The sequence below is a fragment of the Microplitis mediator genome, chromosome 4 (assembly GCF_029852145.1).
Source record: "Microplitis mediator isolate UGA2020A chromosome 4, iyMicMedi2.1, whole genome shotgun sequence".
In the NCBI taxonomy this organism is placed as follows: Eukaryota; Metazoa; Arthropoda; class Insecta; order Hymenoptera; family Braconidae; genus Microplitis; species Microplitis mediator.
Genome location: NC_079972.1, coordinates 11,674,597 through 11,686,088, shown reverse-complemented (window position 1 = coordinate 11,686,088; position 11,492 = coordinate 11,674,597). Strand labels below are relative to the sequence as shown.

General features: G+C 28.0%; 1 protein-coding gene across 1 annotated transcript; it reads left to right on the top strand.

Moving 5' to 3' along the window:
• The first annotated feature begins 2,232 nt into the window (after window positions 1-2,232).
• On the top strand, window positions 2,233-5,057 carry LOC130666559 (uncharacterized). The gene is made up of 3 exons (XM_057467676.1): window positions 2,233-2,566; window positions 4,041-4,156; window positions 4,239-5,057. Exons 1-3 carry the CDS (start codon window positions 2,469-2,471, stop codon window positions 4,997-4,999), a joined length of 975 nt encoding a protein of 324 aa, XP_057323659.1. The 5' UTR covers window positions 2,233-2,468; the 3' UTR covers window positions 5,000-5,057.
• Window positions 5,058-11,492: the final 6,435 nt, after the last annotated feature.

Sequence of the window (11,492 nt, the reverse complement as noted above, 5' to 3'; positions counted from 1 at the left end):
TTTGCAAATCCCGTTTTATCTTTTTTGGTCCCCTCTGTTATTTTTTATCGTCTTCAACACAAAAATTTTATTCCGTGCTTTTTTTTCTTACAGCATCAGTGTAACGACAGAGATCTTAGGTGTTGTTTACATCAGACAGTTCTCCGGGTTCGCGTTGACTAGTTTTCTACCCATCATCAAAGTTGACAGTGTAGATTTAGCTCGAGCGTAGCTTTAACTTAATTTGCATTTGGGTCGTGGGAGATAAATACCCAAGTACCGAGGACCAGCAATAAAAGTACGTAAATCCTTGTTCACTCATCAGTGCCGTTAGGGTGGGTGCACGTATTTACCTAGATTCACGAGATATCCTCGTGAAATGAAGGGTGTTCATGTGATAAACTCTCTAGCTCTGCATATACGTTCACTCTTGCACACATATTACATCTATCCTTCCAACCATCCATCCATCCATCCATTTATCCACACACATGTACAGTAAACGTAAGTGTAACAGTATATCTGTATATATTTAGATATAAATCCCAAGTAAAGTGAGCTTGAGGCTTCAAGGCCGTTATTTAAATTGAACTAATAAAACGTACGTCAGGGTGCCGTATACAACACAACTTGAGACTTGAGAATTGAGAACTCTGATACCGAGTACTTCTATTTCTTCTATTACTCTGATGCTGATCATCACGATGAGCATCATGTAGTCATGTAATCCATGCTTCATCACGTCTTCACTACGCTTATTTAGTTCATCTTCTATTTGGTAAATTATAGCTTACTTTTATCGGCCGTTTTAATAAATCATATATCATTATAAATTTTGTCTAATTATATTTTATTTGTGATATATATTCTTCTGTATATATTATTATATGTTCTTATTTAATAACCTAATCTTTGTGAGATAACAAATTTTTGATAACTTAATTAATTTACTCAATTAGACGGAAAAAAATTTTGGTAAAAATTTGATACTGCGAGGACGTGTAGGAAATATATAAATTTTTCCCATATGCGTATTGTAAAATATAACAACATAATAAAAATTTAGTTACTGGTTAGATGTCCTCACAGTACTAAGCTACAGTCATATTGGGCAAAGGTGCGCAAACCCATGCATTTCAGTGCATACTTGCCCCACATGACTATAGGTAATTTTACTAACAAATTATCTGAGAGTATATATTTTTTTTTAATACTTTTCTGATAAAAAAAATTGGAGTTGCAAATAACTATTTTTGATTTAAAAAATGATTTTCATCTCAACAAAATCAATTTTTTGAAATTTTCAGAGATTTTTTGCTATTTACTTAGATTTTTAAAGATATATAAGCCGAATAAGCTCAAGATTTAGATTCAACGGATCGAACTACATAAAAATCATGATTGATCTATTAATCTAACTCTATAGAATGTATTTTATCACAATAACTGCAATTTTTTGCTATTTTCCGCTATTTTCAGGGGTTTTTTTACATTTTACTTAAGTTTTAAAAGGTTCAGATTTGGATTTAGTGGATCAAAATACATAAAAATCATACTTGGTCTATAGTTCCATAAATTTTTGTCTTACCAAAACTGCTAATTTTTGGCGATTTTTATGGTTTTTTGCAATTTACTTAAAATTTTGAGGGTGTACGGGCAAAACTGACTTCAGATTCGGATTCAGCGCGTCGAAATACATAAAGATAGGTAGGTCCGGTCAAAAATACAGACCATTTTTTTTTGTGGGACGGTGTAATCAATGGAGTTAATTATTTAATTTAAAGAAATGATTATTTTCAAGGTGACTCAAGAATTTAATATTGATACAAAGTAGTCATTAAAAAAATTTTAAATCTGGTGAAAATGGACCACTGAGATTTTTTTTCAAAACTCATATTAATTTTTTATTTTATTTAATTAGAAATTTATAATTCAAATAAATAACTCATTCAAGTCGCCGTCGAATTCTTAAAAAATTGACAGGTAATTTAACATCATAAAATATGTAATGTAATGATATATATGTAATTACATGAGTTAATTAAATAATGGATTAATTCAATTCTTGTATGTAATTTTACTACGTGATAAATATATAGCTATCACTGACCTTCACACTCATTTAAAAGCAGTAATTACACGTATGACTCATTACAAGTAAATAGATAAATTTTTTTGTTTGAAACTATTTAAACAATAACTCAATGTTACATTCGTCACTAAGTCATTATGCCTTATCGAGTGTATTAATAAATTTACCTTACGGCTCAATCAATCACTCAAAAATTTAACCTTCAAAGTTAATTTAAAGTTTATTATACTTCAAAGAAATCACTTAATTATATTTAGGCCATCGATACTTGTTTTCAATGACAAAATTTCTGAGTCTATATAAAGCTGCGGAATTTTTTAACTGTCATTACGGTATTGGATTTTAAAAAATTACATTTCAGTACTTGGAGTATTAATTGGTTTCATAATAAATAATTATGGAGTTTAGTGAAAATAATGTTGACATGAATAAGGATAAGGATGATACACTTGATTGTTATGTTACACCGCCACTAGTTTCTACTCTGCCTAAACGGTAATTATCTAATTATTAATAAATAATTTAAAAATTTCAAATCATTAAATTTATATGTTGAGGTTAGTTTACTAATTATTAATTCTGGTGGCAATAAATATACCTGATATATTTATTTTAAAAATTAGAGTACTAAAAAAAATTATTTTTGTTTCCAATATTAAAAAAAAAGTGTAGTTTTATTTTTAATCATATTTTTGTAAAATTAAATGAAATATTTCAATTTATGAATTCCATTAGAAATATAAAAAAATTTTTAATTAATTTTTTGAGTTAAGGTAAAAGCCCCTATACCCGCTCAGTACCATTAGTCGCTCACTTTAACTGTTTAAGGCGTTTTTTATAATGTTTATAAAAAAAAAATACAACTAAAAATATTATTATTGATAAATAATTATTTGTGAATCTAAATATATCAAAATATGATGTATCAAATTATTTTATAATAGATTATAAATTGAAATTAAATAACTGTTTTCAAAATCGCGCAAAGCCGGGTATTTTTTTATTTTAACGTTCATTCGTTAGATTAAATTTAGGGTACGTCAAATTTTTTAAGAATTGTTGTAACTATATCTCATTAAATACATTTTTAAAATTCATGAAATTTTATATTATATAAGAATAAAGTCATATAATTTATAAATTATTTGTCCAAATCAATAAACTTATCATAGTTTAATTGATATTGTCTTTGAGCAACTATAGGGCCATGTGTTGATCGAGTAATGGTACATCACAACTTTTAGTGAGCGACTATGGGTACACTCAAGGACCTTATTTAAAAAATTAATAATTAGATCCAGGATTTTTGCGTTAATTTAAAAATAATTAATAATTATTTAAAAATAATTAAAAATTTTTCAAACAAAAGTTGTAGGAAATTTAATTTTCTAAAAAAAATGTCTCTTATAGTTTTTTCTTAGCACTAATACGAAAGCCGTAATTTCAAAATTAAGATTTTCATAATTCCCCAAATTTTGAATCATTCATTATGAATCTTAGTTTTTAAATTACGGCGAAAATATTGACCGTATAAAAAAATCATGAAAAACATTTTTTTAGAAAATTAAATTTCCTACAACTGTTGTTTGAAAATTTTTTTAATAAGATCAATATTTTCGCGGTAATAGCAAAAATTTGAACTACTTATTTAAAAAATATGGCAAAAATCTTGTCCCTATTAATAATAATTAATTATCAAGATTATTCTTCAAACTTAAATTTTATTCTAATACTCAAAACTTCAAAAATAACTATAAAATAAAAAATATGGTTTTTCATTTTATTTATTAATTTATACTGAGTGATTTAATCTCACTCCAATAAAAAGTGAGCGGGTATAGGGGCTTTTACCTTATCCCTTTTTTGAAAAAAATTTATCAGAGACAATTAAATTTTTTTTTTTATTCTCTGAGTATGAATGAAAATATTTTTGATATTTACTTTATATTTATTAATTTATTTTTATAAGTGTCAGATTTCAAGAAAATAAAATAAAAAAATCAAATGATGAAAGTGGAAATTCACAACAAAAAATATCAAAAAATTTTCAAGTTCTTAATGATAATTTTTATGTATTAAGAGAACGTAAGTTAACATTTTTGATTGGCATATATATAAATTATTTTAATTTTAATAATTTTTGGAAAAATAAAAATTTATTTTTTAGATTTTCTCAGCGCAGAAGAACAAAATGAAGAATTCAGAGAAGATTTCAAAGATGAATTAAATATTTTGTACAAAAAACTCGACGACGATGAAGAAAATTTCGTGCAATTCAAGAAAGAAATGGAGATAAAAATAATAAATTTAGAAAATAAAATAAAAAATTTTGTTGAGAGAGAAGAAAAATGGATGGGAATAAAAAAAAGATTTGATGAGTTTGAAGAAACATTAAATAAAATATCAAGAAGTGTAGATAGAGATTTAATTAATGTCGGATTGTTTGAGAGGATAAAAAATGTGGAAAAAAATGTTGAATTGCGAGAAAAACAAATAAGGATGAGAAATATTATAATTAAAGGGTTGAAAAAAGGAAACAGTGAAACACGAGAAGAGGTCGTGGAGATGTTGAAAAAAGAATTATTTGTAGAGCCTGAAATTGAAGAATGCCGAGTAATAAGGGAGGGAAATAATTCAACGGATAGGATAATTATGGTTAAATTAAAAAATTACGAGGATAAGAGAATAATAATGACGAGGAGAGTGTTGCTGAAGGGGAAAAATTTTAGAATTCATGATGATCTGACGTGGAATGAGAGGCAAATTCAGTTATTTATAAAAGAAAAAGCTCGGGAGGAGAAACTAAAAGGAGCTTTTGTCAGAATTTTAAGAGGAAAATTGTATGTCAACGGCGAATGCTGGGAGTACCGTGAAAATGAAATTGATAATTATAGATTAATTAAGCCCATTAGAGAAACTGCGGTCTAGTAAATTTTAAAATCATGTAAAAACATTCGCTCTAATAATTTATTAATAAAAAAAAAAAGTTCACGTCTAAAAAATAATTTTAATTAGACTATATAATAAAAAAAAAATTTTTAATTATCCCGGGTCGAAAATAAAACTTGATTCAAGCTCACTTCCTTATTTTCTTTTGAAGTTATCGATTTGCCGACGATTTTTCGATAAGATCTCGACTTTTTCGACTTGAATTAAATTTTTTTCAACTTTTGGCACTTTTTTCCTCTTAGTTTCAACTTATTTGTATTTTTTGATCTTAGTTTGAACTTATTCGTCTTTACTTCGAGCACGATAGTCATTCACCTTACTTTTGACTTACTGGACCAAGTCGAAAAAAAGTTATTTATTCGTCTTACTTTCGCCCTAATATATATATAAAAATTATTTCACCTTAGTTTTGACTTTTTCGCCTTATACTTTAAGTCGAAAAAGTCTAAATCAAATCAATTTCGACTTGATTTAGACTTTTTCGCCTTATAATTTTAATTTAAGTCGAAGAATTCTAAATCAAGTTAATTTCGACTTGATCTTGACTTTTTCGTGTTCAAATTTAATTTGAATAAGTCTAAAGCAAGTCAATTTCGACTTGATTTCAACTTTTTCGTCTTAAATCGTGACTTTAGTAAGCCAGTTAAGTCTAAACCAAGGCGAAAACTCAATACATTTCATATCTCCGTAAAAAAAAGTCGAGTTTGTCTATGAAAAACGGCTCCTAATTTCGACTTGGTGAACCAAGTCTAAATCAAGTTTTATTTTTGACCCGGGATCAAAAGCTTGACAAAATGTATTCAGTTTCCTTCATCATCAGAAATTATATTAGATATTCGTCAGGGTATTAATTTCTCAGTCAAATGATTTAGTAGTTAAGAATGAATAATAAAATACGGAGATTAAATAATAAATAATTATAAATTGATAAATTATAAATAGTTTAAGTCCACTAAAAGTAAATTTAATTAATCAAAAGGATTAGAGATCAGTCTTGGTAGAACGATTAGTACAACATGAGATCGTACTACTAGTATACTAGAGTACCAAAGTAGTAAGACTTCCGTAGTGATTAAATACGTCACGGTCGAGCGATCACAGTAGCAAGTAGCAATCGATGCTCGATAATTAAGTCGATGACTATGCACGCTTACCAAATCGATCTCTCAACATATTTTAGAATAACATCAACTAGACTATTTAATTTCTAAGACTATATATATATTATCGACACATGTCCATGTATATAAAAGATTAAATGGTGTTGAAAATAGTTAACGGCCCGTCTTGCCGGATCGTGCAAAGCTTTTAATCGATCAATCGATATATCGATGAATGTATACGTGTAGTGTGGTAGGTTAAATAAAATGAGTTTTTGTATTCAAGTTTTAAGTGTTGAAAAATACTAGTATTGAGGCACGATCAAACGATTCTGCACGTCTTACAACCGTGACCGTGATGCCGATGACGATGATGATGATGATGATGATGATGATGATGGTGGTGATGGTTACTGTTGGCTATTGTATTGCATTGTATTGTATTGTATAGTGCTGCGTTGTGTTGTGTTAGATTGTATGATGGTACCGATCAACATCACACGATACTCTGTACTCTGTATTGGCGTACAGACCGTCACTTCAATTGTCATTCCTCGATGAGCTTCCGTGTACATGCTTCGATTGATACACACTTTAATGAATATCATTAATCGTTTTACTATCCCACGATATACTTTTATGGAAGTATTGGTTGTTTTTATGGCTATTTGTGATGGTGATGGACGATAGTAACAAATTTTTTCCATAGGTTTGATATCAAATTACTGAGTCTATTGAGATTTCATAGATAAATTTTTTTTTTTGGTTGAATTTATTTATAAATGCTGGTCGGAAAAATTTTATCTGCCCAACTCTTTTATGAAACAGGAGAAGAATAAAATCGACAAGACTCAAAATTATTTCGAATTTTTTCTGATCCATTTTGCCCCTCTTGTTGGTACATAAAAAAAAAATCTGAGAAATTGTAAAAGTGATCTCAATAAGTTACCGTATTCTTATGTTTGAATCAAAGTTAATCAGTTGTATTTTAATCCCAGGTACGAGGTTCGAATCCCGCATGAAGTAAAAATAAAAAAAAATATTTATTTAAAATAATTACATGAAATCTATTTAAATGAGCTTTACTTTTTAATTAAGGTTTTTTTTTTAATTTTTAAATTCATTTAAATATTGCTGATGAATTAAATTAGTAAAGTTAATCAGCGAGGTCTTATTTACTCGAGGGCCTGGGGGATGCGCGACGCACCGTGAGTACGGTTGAGAGAAAAATAATTGCAAGCGCAAAAGAGAGGATAGAGTGAAAATAAAAAAAATAATAATAATAAATAGGAATAAAAGAGAGTGGTAGGTAAAGAGAGAAGAAGAGAACAAAAGAGAGATAGTGATGATGCCGCGAGCTAACGCGCGACCCTCGGAATTGTTTAAATGCGTGAAAGCCAGCACGATAATGAAAATGTTGGGGTGACACGGGAAAAAGGGTACACTGGACGTGTATTCATTTGTTGTACCGAGATACGTTGATCAATTTCAGTTTGTAAATTAACGTTGGAAAAACAATATATATTTTTTATACTGCCGTATATTATTAATAATTATTTATTTATTTATTTAAATAATTATTCATTTATTTACTTTCAGACTTAAATAATCGATATTGCCAATAAAATATAAATGCCTAATTTAAATTGTTAAAAAAAATGAGGACATTGCAGAGTTTAAAATAATTATTCATATTTTTTAGTGATATCACTCACTTTTATTTCTGGTATTTATTGTTATTGTTATACATTTAATATTATATTGGCATTAAATTGGTTGAGTGATTTTGAAATATTGTTTAAATAATTGTATACAAGAGATAATTCACGTGGCCTCATTGAAATTTTAATTTTTTAAACGGTCTTTAATTCATCTAGTACTTAAGTCGTTTATTTAACTAGTACTTATTTTATTATATAGTAATATAAATATATAAATATATGTGTTCAAAAAAGTTTTTAGGAGATATTTATAAATAGTTTGTATATTTTAAATGACAGTACTTGTGAAATAAAAGTAAACAACTATAGTTATTTTCATATATGAAAACTAGATAATCAATTTTTGAAATAAATAATTCCAAATATATATGAACTTTAAAAATATAAATCTACACAAATACCAACAGGAGTTCAAAGAAAGGTTTTAAAAGTTCAAAAAGTTGGTCATTTTCTTTTTTTCATGAAAGATTTTAAATAATTATAGAGAATGTTTTCTATTAGTATCATTAATAAACACAAGACTGAGGGGTATAGATAATATTAATAACAGTGAGTGATATTACGAAAGGTCCGCAATACATATACGTCAACACGGCAAGTATGTACGTTGAATAATGTATTGTTAGTAAAGTTAATGCACGGTCAGCTGCTGGTACGCTACAGATAGACCGTGTAATTGAGGTTTGTGTTTGCGAATCAAAGTCATCTATATCCCATGCAAGAGAGTGCAGAAATACTCCATTTATCTATATATATGTATTTGATAGCGACGCAGTCATGATCATCCTCGAATCTACAAACTGATGAATTAATGCACGCACCCGTAAAACGCATTACCAACAAAGTTATTATACAGATATAATACAAATATACATTTGTTTATCCAATCGACCACCTTCAAATAATTATTTTATATATATTAGACTGGGCCAAAAAAATCGACTATTTTTTTTTTCGATGCTGTGAAAATATTATTTCGGATGACCAAAAAAAATTATTGTGCTAGTTGAGCCCTTAATATTGATATTAAGAGGTGTATCGTTACGACTATTAGTTTTTTGACAGAAATTTCATTTTTTACCCAAAACTCGTAAATCATTTATTTGAAAAATTTGAGCAATGTTATTGAAGTCGTTTTACATAACTTCAGCCTTGAATAACTTTCGAAGGAGTGAGTTTAGCAAAAAATGTTAAGAGACATTTTTTGTAGTGCATTAAATTTCCTTCAAGAATATGTATCCTGACTGAAAAAAATTTTAATATTTCTAGTAGTTACAAAAATCCAAAATAGAAACAAAGAATTTAAAAAACAAATCAATGTTTAAGGCATATATATATTATATTAGAATAGATATATATATTATATATATTACAGGATTTATTTATTTCTTTATTTATTATTAAGAGATAAAATATATGATAAACTATCATTGAACGCATGATTTAGTTATTAAATTGGATCTATTTATTCATAGTCACAATAATAATTCATATAAATTTTATTGGTTTAAGTATATTAATAAATTTATTATTGTCTTTTCTATTTATAAAAGTATATAACCATACAGATGGTATATAATAGTGACTTGATAATTAACCAGATGACTCGACATAACTGGTCAAATCAATCACTTACAGGCTCCCTGCAACCGTAAAATCATCTCGTATGAATCAATCAATTGGACAAATAAACCGGACTAAAAATCTTAGTGTCTAATATTTAATTTAATTTTATATCATCAATAAATATGATGATATAAAGCTTGTCAAGTAAATTTAAATATTATAAATTTATAAATTCCATACATTTATGATTTTATTATCTTGTTAATTGCTAATTAATGACACTGAAGTTAGCTGACGTCTAATAATTTTTGGAATTTTGTAAAAACGATAAATTATATTAAAAAAAATATTTTAAAAATTGCACTTGTAGTTTTTTAAATTTTCTACATGCGCATATTTTTAGTTTTCTTTTTTTTTGAAATTGATTTGTTGAAAAAAAAAAAATTCGAAAATTGTTAATTGTCTGTTAACTTCAGGATCGACATTTTTTCGACGTTAATTAACGGGCATTAGTTAAATTATTTGAATTAATTTGAGTTGATATTTTTTAACTTTTTTAAAAATCTGAATACCGACTTTTAAAATTTAATTATTTTTAAAATATCATTAAAAAATAAATTTTCCAACGAAACATCAGCTCTCGATATTAATTTTATGGTAAAAAAAAATATAAAATAAAAAGGACTTTACTATAATTTATCGTTAATTTCATCCCTTAATTGATAATTTATAAAATTTAAAAAAGTAAATGTAAACAGTGGCTGAAGTAGTTACCGTTAATGCTGAGAGAATAAGAAAACACGAAAACCATATACGGAAGATAAAAGAACCACGGGTTAAATAATGGGTAACTTTTATAGGTGTACCAGTCGGCACTCAGGGGATCAGCAACTCAGTACCGCTACGGTGTGCATTTGTGTGCTTTCTACCTTGGTGTGCATGTTGGGAGTCACGTGAGGAGCCAATAAAGACGGACACCACGGTAAAACGACAAAACAACGTTAAATGAAACTAAACAGACCGGATAAGAACTGCCTGAATTTTGTCCGACAATATTACATTCCATCCGCATTCTGCGCTAGACCAAATGGACAATGACCATTTTTTTTTTTTATTCTACTTCGGTATATATCGTGACTTGTCGTGGGTCGGCTAATATCTTTTCCTTTACTCAGATTCTTTATTCGCTGGCTCGTCGGTACGGACGAAAAGAATGCCGAGGATTTTGTGCAATTAGTCTGTCTAATTTTATCTCGGCTCTCATATTTTCTTTTATTTTGTTATACTGACCAAATCTTTTATAGGAATAAATAAAATTGCTCGGATGATTTGCTAGCAAGATTAATAACTAGTTTTTTATTCAAAATTACTTTTCAACTCAGTAATTTTATAAATTTTCGGTTTTTTTTAGTTACCCGGGTCAAAAATAAAACTTGATTTAGACTTGGTTTACCAAGTCGAAATTAGGAGCGGTTTTTCATAAGACAAACTCGACTTTTTTTTACAGAGATATGAAATACATTGAGTTTTCGCCTTGGTTTAGACTTGACTGGCTTACTTAGTCACGATTTGAGACGAAAAAGTTGAAATCAAGTCGAAATTGACTTGATTTAGACTTATTTGACTTAAATTATAAGGCGAAAAAGTCAAAACTATGGTGAAATAATTTATATATATTAGGCCGAAAGTAAGACGAATAAATAACTTTTTTTCGACTTGGTTCAGCCAGTCAAAAGTAAGGTGAATGACTATCGTGCTCGAAGTAACGACGAATAAGTTCAAACTAAGATCAAAAAATACAAATAAGTTGGAACTAAGATGAAAAAAGTTGAAAAAGTTGAAAAAGATTGAATTCAAGTCGAAAAAGTCGAGATCTTATCGAAAAATCGTCGGCAAATCGATAACTTCAAAAGAAAATAAGGCGAAGCGAGCCTGAATCAAGTTTTATTTTTGACCCGGGTTGACAGTTAATTTTAATGACAATTGAAAGCTTGTACTTTAAGCGAAAAGTCAAAGATCCTGCGTATGTGTACAGGATAAGAAAACGTAGCGTTCCCTCCCTGATATAATTTTTTTTCTGGCCTA

What these genes read in the sequence shown, in the direction of transcription:
- LOC130666559 (XM_057467676.1), top strand. Translation starts at nt 2,469, where the DNA reads ATGGAGTTTAGTGAAAATAATGTTGACATGAATAAGGATAAGGATGAT. An exon ending in GTTTCTACTCTGCCTAAACG is followed by an intron (nt 2,567 to 4,040) that starts GTAATTATCTAA and finishes TATTTTTATAAG; the next exon opens with TGTCAGATTTCAAGAAAATA. An exon ending in TTTTTATGTATTAAGAGAAC is followed by an intron (nt 4,157 to 4,238) that starts GTAAGTTAACAT and finishes TTTATTTTTTAG; the next exon opens with ATTTTCTCAGCGCAGAAGAA.